The sequence below is a fragment of the Erinaceus europaeus genome, chromosome 10, assembly GCF_950295315.1.
Source record: "Erinaceus europaeus chromosome 10, mEriEur2.1, whole genome shotgun sequence".
Lineage (NCBI taxonomy): Eukaryota > Metazoa > Chordata > Mammalia > Eulipotyphla > Erinaceidae > Erinaceus > Erinaceus europaeus.
Window position 1 is genome coordinate 116,532,381 of NC_080171.1, and position 22,293 is coordinate 116,554,673.

Below are 22,293 nucleotides of genomic sequence, written 5' to 3' on the forward strand. Positions count from 1 at the left end.
TGGATAGAGACAGCCAGAAATAAAGAGGGAAGGGAGAGGGAGAAAGACAGACACCTGCAGCCCAGCTTCACTGTGACGTTTACCCCCTGCAGCTGGGTACTAGGGTCTTGAAGCTGGGTCCTTGTGCATGGTAATGTGTGCTCACCTGCCGCCTGAAGTAAGATATTTTGAGAGAGAGACCACACTCACATTACTTCTTATAGTTGTATTTTTATTGTTGTTAATCTCCTATTGTGTCTGATTTGTAACCTAAACTTTACATAGGCTTACATGCATAGACAAACATGGTATTATATCGGGCTTGGTACTATCTCCATTTCCTGATATCCACTGGGAATCTTGGAGCATGTTCCTTGGAGGGGCACTGCTGTCCTGTGATAAGACAGGGTGGGGGGAGAGGACATCTATATCTAGTCAAAGCCTGCAATATTGCAAACCGAGAGCAGAACATCAAATGGCACAAGGAAGTTTTTAGTGCCACTGTTTGGACTTGGAGATACCATTTATTTTTGCAGTTTTTATTTTTCCTGACAGTATATAAATACATCTACATATTAGTGGTGGGGTGGAACATACTTTGATACGTGGCTCCAGAGATCCCAGGTTCAATCACTGGCACCATGATAAGCCAGAGCTAAGTAGACCTCTTATAAAATAAAAAAAAGAAAGAAAAAGAAAAAACAAAACCAGAATGGAATGGCACCCTGAGCAGCACTAGGCCCAAGGGGTTCCATCTTGGGGCCCCTTCCCTGAGTGGCCGAGATACTAGGATCCATTCCCCCGCCCACGGAAGCAGCTGTTAGCACTACAGTGACTGTTACAAGACCATGGCCACTCCTGCACTGACACCCACACTTGTATTTCAGCTCCTGCACTGTGACCTTACAGACCAACGCAATCACTGCTTCCTTTGTCCGAGGGTGCTTGTGGGAGACAGGTCTGTAAAGAACGCTTGCAAGGCTGCAGGATTCCTCTGGCCATTTGTTTTCAGTGTATTTATTCTCCACATAGCAACAGACGACAAGATGTCCTGCCACCTTAGCCTCGTAGCTCTCCTAGAAGTGCCAGGCCTCCTGGATAGAACGGAACAGGTGGTACCAAGCACCGGTGAGTCACCTGATTCAGTAAGAAGAGTAACAAGTCTGCATGAAGTTGGCAAGGACGGTAGCCCACTTTCACCCCCGCAGTTAGTTCTGTGAGGCAGGCTACACTCACACAGACACTTCAGACCTGGAACAGCTACTGTGGTCAGTACTTAGCAGCTTCCTCTCTGCCAGGGAGAACAGCACAGCAGCACTTGTGGGGCAGGTGAGCAAACCCCAGTGTGAGCTAAACAGAGCCTGGCTCCCAGCTGGCACTGACTCTTCCCAAGTCAGTCAAACGCAACATGTATCTCCAGGCTATGTGTGAATGCTATGATAACTGTATAACAAGTTTGGATTTCTGAAGAAGAAAAAAAATGGTTCACCCCCATTTGTGTAAAGCTGTCTCTGTCCCAGGCTGGGTTGGCACAGACTAAAAGCAGTGACTGGTGTGAGCCATGGCATGAGGGCTTGGGTGTTCTCTCAGACGGGCTGGGTTAGATAGTGGGGTGACTGGGGTCTCAGTGATGTTCTGCTTTTACACAGAGACTGAAGAGACACTGGGTCACCCTGACAGGAGGAACTGGGGTCTCCCCACTTGAGAGGTAAAGCGTAGGGTTGGGAACTAGCATTTGTATGTTCCCGTTTGCACTGACAGGGCCTCATGCATGCAAAAGGCCACTGTTCCTGGGCCAACTTAAAAAACAAAAATTCTGGGAGTCGAGCTGGAGCGCAGCAGGTTAAGGGCAGGTGGCGCAAAGCACAAGGACCGATGTAAGGATCCTGGTTTGAGCTCCGGCTCCCCACCTGCAGGGCCGGTGTAAGGATCCTGGTTTGAGCCCCGGCTCCCCACCTGCAGGGGAGTCTCTTCACAGGCGGTGAAGCAGGTCTGCTCCTCTCTGTCTTCCCCATCTCTATTTCTGTCCAACAATGATGACAACAATAATAATAATTTCAATAATAAAAAACAAGGGCAACAAAAGGGAATAAATAAAAATTAAAAAAAAATTATTACAGGTAGACCACAGCATTGCTCCACCCTTGAAAGCTTCCCCTTAGTGCCAATTCCATGGCACCCCCATGTGGTGTTGGGATTTGAACCTGGACCTTTAAGCTTGGTAAGGTTCATGCTCTACAAGGTGAACTATCGGGGGTCGGGCGGTGGCGCAGTGGGTTAAGCGCACGTGGCGCAAAGCGTAGGGACTGGCGTAAGGATCCCGGTTCAAGCCCCCGGCTCCCCACCTGCAGGGGAGTCGCTTCACAAGCGGTGAAGCAGGTCTGCAGGTGTCTATCTTTCTCTCCCCCTCTCTCTCTCTGTCTTCCCCTCCTCTCTCCATTTCTCTCTGTCCTATCCAACAACAAAGCAACTCAACAATGGCAATAATAACCACAATGAAACGGCAACAAAAAGGTGGAAAAATGGCCTCCAGGAGCGTGGATTCATGGTGCAGGCACTAAGCCCAGCAATAACCGTGGAGGGAAAAAAAAAAAAAAATCCTCTTGGAGGAAAAAAAAAAAAAAAACAAGGTGAACTATCTTCCAGCCCCATGTATCCCCCCATTTAGAAGTTCCATGCTGGGAGTCAGGCGGTAGAACAATGGGTTAAGCGCATATGGTGTGAAGCACAAGGACCAGCTTAAGGATCTCGGTTCGAGCCCCCGGTTCCCATCTGCAAGAAATCTTCACAGTTCTGCAGGTGTTTATTTCTCTCCCTCTCTGTCTTCCCCTCCTCTCTCCATTTCTCTCTGTCCTAACAACGATGACACCACCAACAATAAAATTTAAAAAGTTCCATGCCATTTATTTTGTATGTGTATATATTTTTTCTTTGCCTCCAGGGTTATCTCTGGGGCTCGGTGCGGACACTACGAATCCATGCTCCTGGAGGTCATTTTTTCAATTTTATTGGGTAGGACGGAGAGAAATTGAGAGAAGAGGGGGAGATAGAGGAAAGACACTCACAGACCTGCTTCATTCACCACTTATAAAGTGTCCCCCCTGCAGGTGGGAAACCAGGGGCTTGAACCCAGATCCTTGAACGGGTCCTTATGCTTAGTACTATGTGCGCTTAGCCAGGTGCACCACTGCCCAGCCTCCTCCATGCCCTTTATTTTTTACATTAAAAGCAGCCACATGTAGGACAGAGAACCAGGGCGGCCAGTGTTGATGTGCCAGGTTAAATTCACATAGTACAAAGCACAAGGACCCGAGTAAGGATCCTGGTTCGAGCCCCCGGCTCCCCACCTGCAGGGGGTTGCTTCACAGTGGGTAAAGCAGGTCTACAGGTGTCTTTCTCCTCTATCTTCCCTTTCTCAATTTCTCTCTCCTAACCAATAAAAAGGAGAAATAACCAGAAACACTAGTGAACAGTGTTGTCTGCCAATTACTAGGAAAAGGAGCCTAACTGTGCTCTGTGGAGTTTAAAAATGACTAGCAAAGCTGTGGCTATTTATAGAAACCAGAAAGTGATTTTTTTTTTTTTTTTTTTTTTGTCTCCAGGGTTATTGCTGGGATGCGGTGCCTGCACCACGAATCCACCGCTCCTGGAGAGTTGCCCTGGTTGTTTTATCATTATTACCATTGCTGTTGTTGATGTCGTTGTTGGGTAGGACAGAGAGAAATGGAAAGGGGAAGGGAAGACAGAGGGGGAGAGAAAGACACCTGCAGACCTGCTTCACCGCCTGTGAAGCGACTCCTCTGCGGGTGGGGAGCCGGGGGCTCGAACCGGGATCCTTACACCAGTCCTTGCGCTTTGTGCCACGTGCTGCACTACTTAACCTGCTGCACTACTGCCCCACCCCCCAGAAAGTGATTTTTAGATGGAGAACGGTTCATCCTTTGGGCTGGGCCTGGCTATTGTCACCTGGCTCTGGTCTGAGTGATCATGAAAGGAAGCACAGCAACTCTCAGCACTGCCCTGCCTTGTCCCTGTAGCCACCGCCACTTGTACTTTTTCCCCTTTCCCTCTGCTTTACCCAGAAGGCTGAAGATCATTCTCTGTGGGTCCTCTGGTATGTCTCACCCAAGTAGAATAGGATTGACCTGCCCAGGACATGACCCAGGAAGATGAAAGATGTCTGTGGGAGGTCTAAGTACTAGTTACAGATGGGGGTGATGGGCTTTGATACATACATGCCAGACTTTCACCATCAAAATTCTGGCTACTAACAAAGTTTCCAGACTCTTTACTCTCAAAACAAACAAAAAAATTTTTTTTCGAGGACTCCAGTGGGGGCAGTTCACCCCAGAAAGAGAACACGAACAAGATAAGCGGGGTATTTTGACAGAGTAACAAATCGAAATCGGTCCTGTAATTAGAGGCTGGAAGAGACAAGGGAAGAGTCTTAGTGTTTTATTATGAATAGTAGGTTGTTTCAAGTTCAATATTGCATATTCAGTATAAGGCAACACTGCACAGCTTTGGTTTTCTTCACAAAGAATGAAAAATACTATGTCTAACTAACTCCCTGGCTAATTTTCAGACATAGGTGGACACCAAATAGAAATAGGATTTATTCAGCCCTTTATTTATGGCACATGAGTTGGTGCAAGTCTTCCAGCAGAAAAAAAAAAAATCTTAGTAGCTGGGGGGCAGGGGTAGATAGCATAATAGTTATGCAAAGAGACTCTCATGCCTGAGGCTCCAAAGCCCCAGGTTCAATCCCTGTACCACCATAAACCAGAGCTGAGCAGTGCTCTGGTTAAAAAAAAAAAAAGAAAGAAAAACCTTAGTAGCCTCATCTGCTGACTAGGTAGGACGGCCAGTTCTCTGCTATTTCAATGTACATTACTCTACACTTAGATTGCACTTGTGAGGGTTCTGTACTGACACATTTAGAGTAGTGCACTATGCAGGGGCCACTGGGGTTAAGAAGCATCAGAGTTAGAGAAAGAACATCTGAGAGGGGGCGGGCAGTGGTGCACCCGGTTAAGTGCACATGGCACTGAGCAAAGACCCCGCCTCCCCACCTGCAGGGGTAGGAGTGGGGAATCACTTCACATGCCGTGAAGCAGATCTGCAGGTGTCTTATCTTTCTCTCTCCCTCTCTATCTCCCCTTCCTCTCTCAATTTCTATCTGTCCTATCCAACATAAAATAGAAAAGAAAGAAAAAAAAAAAAAGGCTGCCAGGAGCAGTGGATTCGTAGTGCAGGCACCGAGCCCCAGAGATAACCCTGGAAGGGAGAAAAAAAAAAAAAAAAAGAACATCTGAAAGAAATATAGAGTATTGGAGACAGGGACACTCCTCTATTCATTGATTTCTTCTTCATCATCTTCAAAAGTTTCTTCTCCATCATTGGCCGTAGCTTCTTGATACTGCTGGTATTCTGACACCAGGTCGTTCATGTTGCTCTCGGCCTCTGTGAACTCCATCTCATCCATCCCCTCGCCCGTGAACCAGTGCAGGAAGGCCTTTCGGCGGAACATGGCAGAAAACTGCTCGGAGATGCGCTTGAACAGCTCCTGGATGGCCGTGCTGTTGCCGATGAAGGTGGAGGCCATCTTGAGGCCCCGAGGGGGGATGTCGCACACGGCTACCTTGACGTTGTTGGGGATCCACTCGACGAAGTAGCTGCTGTTCTTGTTCTGAATGGCCAGCATCTGCTCGTCCACCTCCTTCATGGACATGGGGCCCCGGAAAACAGTGGCCACGGTGAGGTAGCGCCCATGTCTGGGATCACAAGCCGCCATCATGTTCTTGGCGTCGAACATCTGCTGGGTCAGCTCGGGGACCGTCAGGGCCCGGTACTGCTGGCTGCCTCTAGCCGTCAGGGGGGCGAAGCCGGGCATGAAGAAGTGCAGTCGAGGGAAGGGCACCATGTTGACGGCCAGCTTGCGCAGGTCGGCGTTGAGCTGGCCCGGGAAGCGCAGGGAGGTGGTCACCCCGCTCATGGTGGCCGACACCAGGTGGTTGAGGTCCCCGTAGGTGGGGGTGGTGAGCTTCAGGGTGCGGAAGCAGATGTCGTACAGGGCCTCGTTGTCGATGCAGTACGTCTCGTCCGTGTTCTCCACCAGCTGGTGGACGGACAGGGTGGCGTTGTAAGGCTCCACCACCGTGTCGGAGACTTTGGGGGAAGGCATGACGCTGAAGGTGTTCATGATCCTGTCGGGGTACTCCTCTCGGACCTTGCTGATGAGCAGAGTGCCCATGCCCGAGCCCGTCCCTCCGCCCAGGGAGTGGGTGAGCTGGAAGCCCTGCAGACAGTCGCAGTGCTCACACTCCTTCCTCACCACGTCCAGCACCGAGTCCACCAGCTCTGCCCCTTCTGTGTAGTGGCCCTTTGCCCAGTTGTTTCCTGCACCGGTTTGTCCTGGAAAAAAAAAGGGGGGGGGAAGAGAAGCATGTGGTTTAAGTAGAGTGAGGTAGGAAGGAATCGCTCATTATTTTTTAAATGGGGGTGAAAAATATACGCAGCGATTCGGTAAGGCAAAAAGTCAGGGGTAGGGAAACACACGCACTAAAGTGACTGGTGAGCGTGCGAATTAGTACAGCATCGGGATGCATTGGATCGACCTTCTCGTGGTGCATCCCGTGAGTACCCATTCATTGGGGAAACTGACGATCCTTCCTAGCCGACTGAATCCACATGGATCCCAGTCACTTTCAAAGCCAGCAACAAGCAGCTCCTGACAGCTTTCAACCTGACGCTGTTGACTGGCTACGGAAGAAGGGCAAACGCTAGAAGAAGAAGTGCAGCATCGTAAAAGTTAACTGGGGGCTGGGTGGTAGTGCAGCAGGTTAAGCACACATGGCGCAAAGTGCAAGGATCCCGGCTCCCCACCTGCAGGGGAGTCGCTTCCCAGGCGGTGAAGCAGGTCTGCAGGTGTCTGTCTTTCTCTCCCCCTCTCTGTCTCCCCCTTCTCTCTCTCCATTTCTCTCTGTCCTATCCGGCAACAATGACATCAGCAACAACAACAACAACAATAATAACCACAACAATGATAACAACAAGGGCAACAAAAAGGAAAATAAATAAATAAAATATAAAAAATAAGTTTACCTAGCTATCAATTTATATAGTCCTTTCTTTCTTTTTTAATAGAGAACTTATGTTCTGTACCTTTTTAAAAAATATTTATTCATTTTCCCTTTTTGTTGCTGTGTTTCTATTGTTGTAGTTATTATTGTTGTTGTTATTGATGTCTTTGTTGTTGGATAGGACAGAGAGAAATGGAGAGAGGAGGGGGAGACAGAGAGGGGGAGAGAAAGACAGACACCTGCAGACCTGCTTCACCGCCTGTGAAGCGACTCCCCTGCAAGTGGGGAGCCGGGGGCTTGAACTGGGATCCTTATGCCGGTCCTTGTTCTTTCCTTCTCTCTCTCTCTCTGTCTCTCTCTCTCTCCCTCTCTCTTTCTTTCTTTCTTTCTTTTTTTCTTCTTTTGTCTCCAGGGTTATATATAGCTGGGGCTCAGTGCTAGCACTACGAATCCACTACTCCTGGCGGCCATTTTTTGCATTTTATTGGGCAGGGCAGAGAGAAATTGAGAGCGGAAGGAGGGAGATAGAGAATGGTAGACACCTGCAGACCTGCTTCATCACCTGTGAAGCTTCCCCCTGGCTGGTGGGGAGCCGGGGGCTTGAGCCTGGGTCCCTGCATTTAGTACCGGATACACACCACCCAGCTCCTCACAGGTGCCACTCTCTAAGATGTACATATGCATCAACCTGATCATTCCATTCTTATTTTCAAAATGGCCATTCTTGCACATGGTAAATTTTAAGGAGGAATAAAAGGTAAAAAGAAGCTACTTTCCTCTCTCTGCTAGCATTCTGAATTTTCAATGATATACAAATATATTTTTCAGAACAGAAATACTTTTTCACATGAAAAGTTTTTTTTTTATTCCACATTCTCAAGAGAGACTATTGCAGAAGTTTTCTAAGCACGATTTCTTTTGCATTTCTAATTAAATGAAGTGATGCTTGCCCTCATATTGCTTCCATAGAAAGGTTGAGAAGAACTTTAGAGAAAGCTGAGGGCCAGGCAGTGGCACACCTAGATGAGCATGCATATTACAATGCGCAAGGACCAGGGTTCAAGCCCCTAGTCCCCACCTGCAGAGGGAAAGCTTTGTGAGTGGTGAAGCAGGGCTGTAGGTCTCTCTTTCTCCCTCTCTATCTCCTCCTACTCTCTCTATTTCTGGTTGTCTCTATCCAATGAGTAAAGATAATAAGAAAAAAAAACTAATTCAGTTTCTTAAAATAATAATAATCATAGGGAGTCAGGCGGTAGCACAGCGGGTTAAGCGCACGTGGTGCAAAGCACAAGGACCGGCACAAGGGTCCTGGTTCGAGCCCCCGGCACCCCAACCAGCAGGGGAGTCGCTTCACAGGCAGTGAAGCAGGTCTGCAAGTGTCTATCTGTCTCTCCCCCTCTCTGTCTTCCCTCCTCTCTCCATTTCTCTCTGTCCCATCTAACAACGCCATCAATAACAACAACAATAATTCTACAACAATTAAAAAAACAAGGGCAACAAAAGGGAAAATAAATATTTTTTAAATTAAAATAATAATAATAATTTTGCCTAGAATGCCAGGACCCAAGGAAGGAGCTGGAGGCTGAGATATGGACATCCTATGGCTGTCTCAGTGAGGGGAGCACTCAGCCAGGTGTGTAAGCCTGAGCTACCTTCTTCCTTTGGAGAATAACAGAACCCTGGAGCCATTTATGCTCAAGCACTGAGGGAACAGATAACGTACCAGCAAAGGCCAGTGCCACAGTGGTAGAAAACAGTCAAAGGACCAGGGCTGAGAGTTGGAACACCTCAAAGCCCAGCTATGAAGGGTGTCCGAGGCCATCTGACAGGCCTTATGACTATCAGACGCTAGTGCAATGGCAGCTCTAGCAAGTGACTTGACCGTTTGAGCCTGCAGCTAACCCCATGGTTCCCGTGACTTTGGGGAAGGCTCATTAGTGGAACTTGAACTTCCCCTTGTGGCCTCCTCACAAGAGAAGTCGCACGCTACAACTGGCTTCTGCGTTATGCAAAACAACTATCCCACCTATGCCTGGGTCAGTCACAGGGCTGCCTAGGATGTTTGCTGCTTCCTTCTGAGATCTTAAAGCTCTCAGGCAGGCCCTACTAGCAGGAGGTTGCAAGGAAAGCTGTTTCTGGAAGTTGCTGGAAACAGACCCCAGCAGTGGCACTTCCAGGCCCACGGTCGCTTCCCCCCTGGGGAGGAAATATTTCAGAGAGAGCACCTGTCCCAGGGGCTGGGTGCTGACACATCAGGTTAAGCGCACACAGCACAAAGGGCAAGGGCCCGTGCAAGAATCCTGGCTAGAGCCCCGGGCTCCTCACCTGCAGGGAGGCTGCTTTACAAGTGGTGAAGCAGGTCTGCAGGTGTCTGTCTTTCTCTCTCCCTCTCTATCTTCCCCTTCCTCCTCTCAATTTCTCTCTGTCCTATCCAAAAATGCCAAAGGAAAAAAAAAAAGGCCATAGGAGCAGTGGATTTGTAGCACATGTACTGAGCCCCAGCAATAACCCTGGAGGCAAGAGGGAGGTGGGGGGAGAGGGAGAGGGAGAGGGAGAGGGAGAGGGAGAGGGAGAGGGAGAGGGAGAATGGAGGAGAACCTGTCCCCCATCTGCCTGTGACTTTTTTTTTCCTGCCAGAGTTATCACTTGGGCTCAGTGCCAACACTACAAATCTACCACTCCTGATAGACATTTTCCCCTTTTTTTCTTTTCTTTATTAAATAGGACAGAGGGAAACTGAGAGAGGAAAGGGAGACAGAGAGGGAGAGAGAAAGATAGACACCTGCTTCACTGCTTGTGAAGCTTTCTGCCTGAAGGTGGGAAGTGGAGGCTCAAACCCAGGTCCTTGTGAATAATTATGTGTCTGCTCTCAACGGGGTGCACCACCACCCACTCCTCCACCCCTTGACTGCTGATGATACTGTTGCTTATCAAAGTCCAAACCTACAACTCCCAGACCACTCTGCTCCTGGGAAAAGTATGGAATGCAGAACTTACTGACCATTGCTGGGCCGCACAGAGCCTGAGGCTGCTGGGGAATCTCTGACCAAACTGGCAAGGGGAGGCCGGCTGAAGATCTCCCTCACCCCCAGCTTGGCAGCCTGCGGTTTCTAGGGGGTTTGAATGCTTGCTACCATCTAGCAGAAATTGTATACCTGCTGTGCCAGCTACCCCTTTGTACTGACACTTGACCTCTCACCTCCAAACACCTGCAGAAACATCAGTACATGAAGCTGCAGATGGCTCAGTATCCTGGGCTGTGGGGACCCACATGTGCCCTCAAGGTTGCCATTGGCATGGCCGTAGAGTCTTTGTTCACAGAAGACCTTGCTTAAAAGATAAGTTTCTGCTCCTCACCACTGTACCGTTGCTCATAAGTCAGGTGACTCACCTACTTCCCCATGAATCACCCAGGACCTTCCAGATAACGGCTGATCACCATGACAACATGCCACATCAATCAACTATCCCCAACTGCTAACTCCCCCCTTTCCCCGGCCTTAAAAACAGCACCTTTGGTGCTAATAAACAGACTTGATCAGAATCCTGCCTTGTCTCATTTCTCTTGCGTCTCTTGTCCTCACTTCCTCTCCTAGGCTTCCCCACGTTGAAGGTCCCGCGGGATGGGACACTGGGCAAACAATATGACTACATTCTGTGACCTTATATCATGTACTACTTTTAAAAATATATTTATTTATGTATTTATTCCCTTTCGTTGCCCTTGTTTTATTGCTGTAGTTATTATTGTTGTTGTTATTGATGTCATTGTTGTTGGATAGGACAGAGAGAAATGGAGAGAGGAGACAGACACCTGCAGACCTGCTTCACTGCCTGTGAAGCGACTCCCCTGCAGGTGGGGAGCCAGGGGCTCAAATAGGGATCTTTGCGCTTTGCGCCACCTGCACTTAACCCGCTGCACTACCACCTGACTCTCTCTCTCTTTTTTCTTCCAATCAGGGTTATCACTGGGGGTTGGTGCCAGCACTACAAATCCACTGCTTCCTAGTGGTCCGCTTTTTCTTTTTCTTTCTTTTTTCTTTTTAAAAAATCTTTCTCTCTCTTTTTTTTTATCTTTACTTATTTACTGGATAGAGACAGCCAGAAATTGAGAGGGAGGGGGGTCAAAGGAAGGGAGAGGGACAGAGAGAGACACCTGCAGCACTGCTTCACCACTTGCAAAGCTTTCCCCTTGCAGGTGGGGACTGGGGCTCAAACCTGAGTCCTTGAGCATTGCAACATGTGCGCTCAACCAAGAGCGCCACCACCCGGCCCCTTTTTCTTTCTTGCTATGTTATCTTTACTTGACAGGACAGAGAGAAATTGAGAGGGAAGAGGAGATAGAGAGGGAGAGAGACAGACACCTGCTTCACCGTTCATAAAGCATTCTCCTTGCAGGTGGTGAACAGGGGTTGGAACCTGGATCCTTCCGCATGGCGATACGTGTGCTTAGTCAGGTGTGCCACCGCCCGTCCCCCTAAACCTTACATCTTAATATAAGGCCAACACATCAAATTAAGGAAAGAGAACTGTTTAACTCAACCCAGAGAAGACAACAAATTGTAAGCAAAAGGAAGAGACAGAGGAATAGACTGCAAATAATGAACAAAACAAAGACACTGGAAACACTGAATGCAAGTGACATCCGTAACTTAGCTAAAAGAGCTCAAAGCAACAATTCTAAGAATGCTCATTGAAAGAAAAAAATCAGTGAACAAAATGAGCTAGAACAAGGGTGGATAAAATATGAGAAAGCTTCAAACAAAAATAATATAGCTAAAGAAATACAGTAAGAATAGTGGTCCGGGAGGTGGCGCAGTGGCTAAGGCACTAGACTCTCAAGCTTGAGGTCCTGAGTTCTGTCCCTGGAAGCACATGTACCAGAGTGATGTCTGGTTCTTTCTCTGTCTCTCCTATCTTTCTAATTAATAAATAAATAAAATCTTTTAAAAAAAAGAAATACAGTAAGAATAAAGAATAGGGGCTGGGCGGTAGCGCAGTGGGTTAAGCGCACATGGTGCGAAGCGCAAGGACCAGTGTAAGGATCCTGGTTTGAGGCCCTGGTCCCTGCAGGGGAGTCGCTTCACAGGTGGTGAAGCAGGTCTGCAGGTGTCTGTCTTTCTCTCCCCTTCTGTGGCTTCCCCTCCTCTCTCCATTTCTCTCTGTCCTATCCAACAACAACATCAATAACAACAACAATAATAACTACAACAATAAAAACAACAAGGGCAACAAAAGGGAAAAAATAGCCTCCAGGAGCAGTGAATCTGTAGTGCAGGCACCGAGCCTCAGTGATAACTCTGGAGGAAAAAATATAAATAAACAAATAAATACAACTGGGGACCGGGCAGTGGTGCACCGTTTAAGTGCACAGTGATGGCATCGATAACAACAACAGTAATAACTTCAATAGTAAAACAACAAGGGCAATAAAAGGGAAAATAATCAAACACCTAAACAGGCCAGTAGAAAGGAAAGGAAATGAAAACAAAGGGGAAAAGAAACTATAGAAAAAACCTTATTGAAAGGAATAGCTCCGGGGCCAGGTGGTGGCGCACCTCGTTGAGTGCCCAAGAATCCGGATTTGAGCTCTGGCCCCCTCCTGCAGGGGGAAAGCTTCACAAGTGGGGAAGCAGCGCTGCAGGGGTCTCTCTGTCTCTCTCCCTCTCTATCACCCTTTCCCTCTTAATTTTTGGCTGTCTCTATCCAATAAATAAAACTAATAAAAAATGTAAAAAAAATATATAAAGGAATAACTGCACATCATAGGGGGTTCCAGAAGAAGAGGGAAAGGGGTAAAAATCTATTTGAAGAAATAATCACAGAGGAGGCTGGGTGGTGGTATGCCCTGTTAAGCACACGTAGTACTTAGTACAAGGACCCATCCGCACAAGGATCTGGGTTCGAGCCTCCAGCTCTCCACCTACAGGACAGATACTTCACAAGTGGCAAAGCAGGTCTGCAGGTGTCTTTCTCTCTCCCCCCTCTCTCTCCCCCCTCTCAATTTTTCTCTGTTCTATCGCATAAAAAAGAAAGAAAGAAAAAAGGAAAAATGACTGTCAGGTACAGTGGACTCCTAGTGCTGGCACCAGCAATAACCCTGTCAGCGAGAAGAAAAGAAAAGAAAAGAAAGGAAAAGAAAGGAAAGGAAAGGAAAGGAGAAGAAGAGAAAAGAAAAAATAACAGTTTCCCCGACTTGTGCCATCCAGATCAGCCATCCAGATCCAAGGGATTCAAAGAGTTCCTAATAACAATAAAGCAGAAAAAAGAAAGTATCTTGTAGCACTCCTTACCAGATAGTCCCCATGTACAAAAAACAAACGACAACAACAAAACCCCATGCTGGTGAAGGGCCGGCGGGAGAGCACACCAGGTAAGGCGGCTGCCTTGCCAGTCACGGGCTCTGGTACCACATGGAGACGGGAGGTGTTGTGGCAGCAGAGGCTGCACCAGTCCCCATCTGAATAATAATAATAATGATAATAATAATAATAATAAGTGGAGGGGTTGGGCGGTAGCGCAGCAAGTCAAATGCACGTGGCGCGAAGAGCAAGGACTGCACAAGGATCCCGGTTCGAGCCCCCGGCTCCCCACCTGCAGGGGAGTCGCTTCACAGGTGGTGAAGCAGGTCTGCAGGTGTCTATCTTTCTCTCCCCCTCTCTGTCTTCACCTCCTCTCTCCATTTCTCTCTGTCCTATCCAACAACAACATCAATAACAACAACAATAATAACTACAACAATAAAAACAAGGGCAACAAAAGGGGATTAAAATAAAATAATAATAATAATAAAAAGCCACCAGGAGCCCTGGGATTGTGCAGGCACAGAGCCCCAGCAATAATTCAGGTGGGAAAAGTGTGTGTGTGTATGTGTGTGTGTGTGTGTGTGTGTGTGTGTGTGTCCGTGTGTACTGACTTGAATAAAGACATTCTATAAATCCACAAAGGAAACAACACCCTTTGAAAAAATGGGCAAAGGATATAAATAGACTACTCATAAGGAAGGAATTTCAAGTAATTAAATATTTGACATACTCCTCATAAGGGAAATGCAAACCCAAACAAGGAGATGGAGTTTTTTTTTGTTTTTTTTTCTCTCTTCCTATGAATTGACGGAGATCAAAGGACTTGCAGACACGCCAGTGTTGATGAGCACTGAGGAGACAGCTTACGTGCGCAGAGCAGCTCTGGGAGGCCAGCGAGAACGGGGCTCAGTAAGAGACAAGGCCACAGTCTCTGTGAAAACCAGCCCCTCTAGACCTCACAGTGATACTTCTGTAGTTTCCTAGGTAGATGTTGCTGCACATGTACAAAATCAGGCAAAGTGAAACATGAACTGGGTGTAGTGTATGGCATCAAAGCGAGGAACTCTGGAGAGGAAAAGAAGAGAACTGTGGGGGGCCAGGTGCAGAATGAAACTGTGTGCTTGTGACAACAACAATAATAGCTACAGGGAGTCAGGCTGTAGCGCAGCGGGTTAAGTGCAGGTGGCACAAAGCGCAAGGACTGGAGTAAGAATCCCGTTTCGAGCCCCGGCTCCCCACCTGCAGGGGAGTCGCTTCACAGGCGGTGAAGCAGGTCTGCAGGTGTCTGTCTTTCTCTCCCCCTCTCTGTCTTCCCCTCCTCTCTCCATCTCTCTGTTTTACCCAACAATGACGACAACAATAATAATAACTACAACAATAAAAAAACAAGGGCAACAAGAGGGAATAAATAAATAAGCAAATACAACAAAAAACAATAATAACTACAACAATAAGGCTACAAAAGGAAATAAATAAATAGTTTTAAAAAGGAAAGAAGAAGGACAAGAACGAGTACACCTTTACAGTGGATGAATTGCCAATGCCACTGTCAGAGAAGCTAGGAATTATTTCACCGAAATGGAGTTGAAAGCAACATCTGAAGCCAAGCTGGTGGTAGTAAGCAGACACAGAGCTATAGAAAGTCAGCTGGCCCTAGTCCTGAGTGCATTTACTCTGAACCCAACTCTCCTGGCAGCTCACACCATTCACTCAGTTTCCTCAATATTTATAGCACAATTAGCCATGAAGTTCTCTCTGGTCTTGACAAAAAGAGGAAGCTGGTGACTTCTGAAAATATTTTGCCACTGTCTCATAGCAACAGATGTTCTCAGTGAAATATCCGGGGGCCATGCGCAGCACGTGCTCGGCAGTGAGTATCTGAGGCCCTCATCAGCGCTCCAGATGGAGGGACACAAGGCTCTCTCCATGCTGTGTCGACAACAAAAATGTAGTGTGCAGAGGCCCAGGCTTAGAGATACAGCAGGTATTTTTTTTGCTTCCTGATTGTCACTGGGGCTGGGTGCTGAAACAATGAATCTACTGCTCCTGGCGGCCATATTTTCTATTTTATTTCTATTTTATTCTATTTTATTGGACAGAGAGAAATGGAGAGAGGAAGGGGAGACTGAGAGGGAGAGAGAAAGATAAGACACCTGCAGACCTGCTTCACCGCCTGTGAAGCATCCTCTCCCCATCCCAAGCTGGGGGCCTTAAACTCAGATCCTTGCTCTTAGTACTATGTACAATTAACCGGGTACGCCAAGGCCCGGCCCCTAGCATGTGCTCTGCATGTACCTTCTCTGGGTTTGATCCCAGGCAAGCATAAAATGAAATGTAATGGGGGCGAGTGGTGGCAGTGGGTTAAGCGCACATGGCGCAAAGCGCAGGGATGGGCATAAGGATCCTGGTTCGAGCCCCCAGCTCCCCACCTGCAGGGAGGTTGCTTTATAATCGTTGAAGCAGGTCTGCAGGTGTGTATCTTTCTCTCCCCTTCCGTCTTCCCCTCCTCTGTCGATTTCTCTCTGTCCTGTCCAATAATGACAATAAAGACAACAACGATAAACAACAAGGGCAACAAAAGGGAAACAATGGCCACAGAAGCAGTGGATTCATAGTGCAGGCACCGAGCCCCAGTGATAAACCCTGGAGGTAAAAAAAAAAAAAAAGAAAAGAAAGAAAGAAAGAAAGAAAGAAGGAAATGTAATATCCCTATCTGTGGATAAAATATTGGTAACTTAGGTTTGCTGATGTAAGAAAAGGCAGAGAGCCTCATTCTGGTTCATCTGTAAGATCAAAGGTGATGAAACCTTTCCTTAAGCCAATTATCAGCAGCTTGCCTTGTCCCACTGGTTCTGTGGTTTGTCATGCTTCGGGGAGGAAGGATGCCCAGAGAACTCACTAACTCCTCGTGAACTCTGGTCTTGCGTGGTCACAGTTCCAGCGGGTCATTGGCTGACACTGCTGCAAGGTGATTAAGTCATGTACCAATGAAACCCTCCAAGATTGTGCTGCTCTTGTATACTTTGATGTAACCTTGATTCTAAAAATAATGGTTACTAGGTGACAGAGGTTGGTTAATACTAACAATACCACTTTTTTTTTCTTTTGGCAGTCTGCAGAGGGGTAGAGGTTATCTGCATTTTTTTTTTTAGATGCAAGTGAGGTAGGTGGTCAGATTTTGTCAATTCTGATAAAATAAAACCACATGTGGGTGGAGAGATAGCATAATGGTTATAGCTTCCCTACAGAAAAAGTCAAGACCTAAAAGAGTTCCCAATGATGAGGTTAATTCAGGTGATGATGACTTTTTCTTTGTAAATTCTTTTTTATTTTAATTTTTTTATATTTTACTTATTTATTTTCCCTTTTGTTGCCCTTGTCGTTTTACTGTTGTAGTTATTATTGTTGTTGTTATTGATGCCATTGCTGTTGGATAGGACAGAGAGAAATGGAGAGAGGAGGGGAAGACAGAGGGGGAGAGAAAGATAGACACCTGCAGATCTGCTTCACCACCTGTGAAGTGACTCCCTGCAGGTGGGGAACTAGGGGCTCAAACCAGGATCCTTACACCAGTCCTTGCGCTTCGCACCACCTGTGCTTAACCCACTGCAATACTGACAAACTCCCATGTGATGACTTCCAACCTCCACTCTAAGATTTTTTTCTTCATTAACTTTTATTTATTGGATAGAAACAGCCAGAAATTGAGAGGAAGGGGGAAGGAGAGAGACAGAGAGACACCTGCAGTCTTACTTCACCACTCATGAAGCTTTCCCCCTGCAGGTGGGGATGGAGGAGGTGGGGGATGACTTGAACCCAGGTCCTTGTGCTTTATAACATGTGCACTCAACCAGGTGCACTACCACCTGACACCTCACTCAAAGATTTTCTATGTCATGTTATGTGATTTTATTTTTATTTATTGTTATTGTTATTACTATTACCAGAGTGCTGTTCAGGTCTGGCTGGGATTGAACCTAGGACTTTGGAGCTTCAGGCATGAAAGTCTTTTTTTTTTTTCCCCTTAGATACAGATGAGGGATAGGAAGAAGGGGAGAGAAAGAAACCACAGCATGAAGGTTGCCTTCAACACAGTAAGGCCGTTGTTTGAACTTGGGTCTCACGCATGGTGACAGAGCACAATGTCTAAGTGAGCTATTTCACTGGTTTTCTTGTGGCTTTTTTCTTTTATTTTGCACATAAAAAAAACTTTGATGTTTAAAAAATAGAGAGAAGTGCAGTCAAGGAAACAGCTCAATACTCAGGCAGAGGGTAGACAGTATAATGGTTATGCAAACAGACTCTCATGCCTGAGGCTCCAAAGTCCCAGGTTCAATCCCCCACAGCACCATAAACCAGAGCTTAACAGTGCTCTGGTTAAAAAAAACCAAAAAACAGGGAGTCGGGCTGTAGTGCAGTGGGTTAAGTGCAGGTGGCACAAAGCGCAAGGACTGGAAGGATCCGGGTTCGAGCCCTGGCTCCCCACCTGCAGGGGAGTCACTTCATGAGCGGTGAAGCAGGTCTGCAGGTGTCTATCTTTCTCTCCCCCTCTCTCCATTTCTCTCTGTCCTATAAAACAACAACTACAACAATAAAACAACAAGGACAACAAAAAGGGAATGAATAAATAAATAAATATTAAAGAAAAAAAAGACTTAAAAAAAACCCCAAATACTCAGGCCTCAGTGGTGGGTGGTCTGACTTCTCATATGAAATAAACCTTTAACAGTGAATAAGTTGGGGTCAGGCAGTAGCACACCTAGTAAAGTGCATAGGTTACCATGTGCAAGGACCCAGGTTCAAGACCCCAGTCCCTATCTGCAAGGGGGAGGCTTCATGAGTAGGGGAGCAGTGCCACAGATGTCCTTCCTCTCTCTCGATATATAAAAATCAATAAATGATTATGTAAAATCAGAAGAAAACAGGAAAGATGGAACCTACCGAAGATGAAGTTGTCAGGTCGGAAGAGTTGCCCGAAGGGCCCAGAGCGTACACTGTCCATGGTGCCTGGCTCCAAGTCCACCAGGGCGGCCCTGGGCACGTATTTCTGAGCTGCAAGAGAACACAGCCCATTGCCAAGGTTACTGTCTGTGCTGGCGTCATAGCCTTCCCCATAGCAAGTCCCACCTACAGCCTGCTGAGATGCATGTGCTTCTGCAGGGAGGGGGCTTGGTTTTCTCAGCATCACAGAAAATCACACTGGAAGGGGCCTGGTAGCACATAATCCCACCCTTGAATTGCCCAGACGAGGAAACCGGCCCAGACATGCAGGGTAGAGGAAGTGCAGGAATAGCAGGGTGAAAAATCACCTCTTCTGATGTCCTATCCCTGCATTTTCCAGTTCAAGCTGACACTTTTTTTTTTTTCCTGTTAGGAAAGTTTTACTTTTCCAGCTCCATGGAAAGAAGCTTTCTGTGTTGAAGCAAACTGTAATGTTGCTATGACATTTGTTCTGCTTTGGGGCAGCTCCTTTCCGTGCATGCACAAACGCGCGCGCTAAGTTTAGCACCCTGCTTCAGGTACTGGTTGTTTCCATGAACACACTCTTAAGTGAAGAATGAAATTTACGAATGTAGCATTTTCATCTGTAAACACACTTTCAGGACAACTGGACAAGACATTGTTGCCAGTGAAGTTGGGCTGCATGGTGGTACCTGGCCACTGCTTTACAACTTCTGCCTGGCAATGCACTTCCAGACTGAGGAAAGGAAGTGGCCTGGCAGAGCCTGCAGAGGAAGTGTACTGCATGTGCCCCAGAATTTTCCTTAGTGTTATTTAGAAAGTTCATTTCAGGGCCGAAGTAGATAGCATAAGAGTTATGCAAAGAGACTCTCATGCCTGAGGCTCCAGTGTACCTGGTTCAAGTCCCCCCCCCCCCCCCCCCCGCCCCGCATCACCATAAGCCAAAGCTGACCAGTGCTCTGGTAAGTAAAAATTAAAATACAACATAAGAAAAAGAAAACCAAGTGACAGAATCTATACATATATATTTTTTACAAAAGTTCATTTCAATGCCCCAGAGTTCTAGATCTTTCATCCCAGTTGCTTGGTGTCTAAAATCCACATGTATGGATCCTCCTGTTCTTCCCAGTTTCTGTCCTGAAAGGCAGCAAGTGACTAAAGCACTGAGAGTGGCATCTCACGGATCCTCTGTGGTTGGGTAGCATACTCTGACTATTCTTTCAAAGCCTTATCTTTTTTTTTTTTTTTTTTGCGGTTTTGTGCCCCTGTATCACTTTGACACTAGAAATGGTTACAGAAATGCTTGCATGTAGCTGCAATACAGGTATAGATACAAATAGAGATGCAGGCAGATATAGATACCCAGGTCAGGGTCAATATTAGTCCCAAATCTGAGTAACCCACATCCTGGGACTTGTTACTTAACTCGCCCAGCTACATAGGTCTGCCTGTAGTTCCCAGCTCGTCGTGTGTGGAGTCTCTCTGAAGGGTTGCATGGAGTCAGAAGAGTCATTTAAGGGCATGTTTCTCCAGCGTTGAGCCAAGAACACCCATTACGAGAGAAAATTTAAACTGGGGGTGGGGGGGAGTGGGAGGCAGACTCGGCCCACTTTGATTTCACAATCAAATCAACCCCTAACGGACAGTCTGGGAGGAGAGTCCAGACTCGGGATAGGCCTGAAGCAGCTGTTTGAAATAAACAGACCTCCGATTTCCCGCCCCAGGGGGAGCAAGGGAGGAGCCGGGATCCTGTTAGACCTCGGGGAGAACTTTTCCAAGAGCAAAACACTCTCACACTCTCGTGCAAAAAGGGGGATCGGGGTCTAAAGACCGGGGTGGGGGGTGGCCGGGGTCCGGGAGGGGCTGGGTGGGCACATTGTGGATGAGGATGGGACGCAGATGGGCCCGGGGAGGAGGAGGAGTGTGTGGTGGGGGATGGACAGGGCTGGGGAGACAGTCGGGGTGCGGGGCCGGGGCTGCTCACACGACGACTCGTTGTAGTAGACATTGATCCTCTCCAGCTGCAGCGCCGAGTCGCCCACGTAGCCTCCGGCCGGGTCGATGCCGTGCTCATCGCTGATCACTTCCCAAAACTGGGGGTGGGGGTGACAGCCGCTCAGAAGCCCGCCCGGGGGGCCCCAGAAGCCGAGGTGCTCCCCGCGCCACCGAATTCCGGCCGCGTCTCAGCCGCTCCCAGCTGGGCGCAGGGGTGGGAAGTGGGGGGAGCCCCAAACCCAGACGCCCCTTCCTGGCCGCGCCCCACCCGCCTCGGGCACAGCCGGGGAGCCCCGGGGAGCAGGGCCGAGGGCTGATGTGCGGGTGCGACCCCACCCGGGGTCCGCGCGGTCTGCGCGCCAGGAGCCCCGCGCACCTTGGTGCCGATCTGGTTCCCGCACTGGCCCGCCTGGATGTGCACGATCTCCCTCATGGCGGGCACCGGCTCGGCGTTCGCGGCTCTAGCTCTTCGGACGGCGGCAGGGACTGCAGGCCCAGCGGCGCTGCGGGACGGGACCCAACCCTCGGCCCGCCCCCCGCACCCCACCCCGGCCAACCCGGCCAATGGCGGCGGGCCGCGCCCTCCCGGCCACCTCCCGGTCCCCACCTCGCTCCTCGGCGCGGCTTCCGGGCTGCCCGGCCCCCACCCTCCGCCCCCAGTTCCTGTCGCTGCAGCCACCCCCCAACACACATCTGCCCAAAGCTGCACCTGGTGTCTACACACACACACACACACACACACACACACACACACACACACACACACACACACCACACACACACCACACACACACACACACACACACACACACACCACACACACACACACACACACCACACACACCACACACACACACACACACCACACACACACACACACACCACACACACACACACACACCACACACACACACACCACACACACACACACACACCACACACACACACACACACCACACACACACACACACCACACACACACACACACACCACACACCCCCACACACACACACACACACACACACCACACACACACACACACTCACACACACTCACACACACACACACACCACACACACACACCACACACACACACACTCACACACCACACACACACACACCACACACCACACACACACCACACACCACACACACACACCACACACACACACACACCACACACACACACACCACACACACCACACACACACCACACACACACACACACCACACACACACCACACACACACACCACACACACCACACACACCACACCACACACACCACACACACCACACCACACACCACACACACACACCACACACACACACCACACACACACACACCACACACACACACACACCACACACACACACCACACACACACACCACACCACACATACACACACACACCACACACACCACACACACACCACACCACACACACCACACCACACACACACACCACACACACACACCACACACCACACACACCACACACACACCACACACACACCACACCACACACCACACCACACATACACACACACACCACACACACACACACCACACACACACCACACCACACACACACCACACACACACACCACACACACCACACACACACACATACCTCACACACACACACACACCACACACACCACACACACACACCACACACACACCACACCACACACCACATACACACACACACCACACCACACACACACCACACACACACACACCACACACACACACATACCTCACACACACACACCACACACACCACACACACACACCACACACACACACCACACACCACATACACACACACACCACACACACACACACACCACACACCACACACACACACACCACACACACACCACACACACACACACCACACACACACCACACACACGCACGCGCGCACACACACACACACACACACACACGCATATCCCCTCCTG

General features: G+C 48.5%; 1 protein-coding gene across 1 annotated transcript; it reads right to left on the reverse strand.

Moving 5' to 3' along the window:
* Nucleotides 1–4,419: 4,419 nt before the first annotated feature.
* Nucleotides 4,420–20,816, reverse strand: TUBB6 (tubulin beta 6 class V). The gene is made up of 4 exons (XM_007517172.3): nucleotides 20,700–20,816; nucleotides 20,313–20,421; nucleotides 18,308–18,418; nucleotides 4,420–6,393 (listed from the first exon to the last, which is right to left on the reverse strand). The coding sequence occupies exons 1-4, from the start codon at nucleotides 20,754–20,756 to the stop codon at nucleotides 5,330–5,332; spliced, it is 1,341 nt and encodes a 446-aa protein (XP_007517234.1). The 5' UTR covers nucleotides 20,757–20,816; the 3' UTR covers nucleotides 4,420–5,329.
* Nucleotides 20,817–22,293: the final 1,477 nt, after the last annotated feature.

Excerpts from the sequence above, each read along its gene's own strand:
- TUBB6 (XM_007517172.3), bottom strand. The coding sequence starts at position 20,756 with ATGAGGGAGATCGTGCACATCCAGGCGGGCCAGTGCGGGAACCAGATC. Across the intron at positions 18,419-20,312 it reads CTACTACAACGAGTCGTCGT|CTCAGAAATACGTGCCCAGG; the intron begins GTGAGCAGCCCC and ends GTTCTCTTGCAG. Across the intron at positions 6,394-18,307 it reads ACCTGACAACTTCATCTTCG|GACAAACCGGTGCAGGAAAC; the intron begins GTAGGTTCCATC and ends TTTTTTTTCCAG.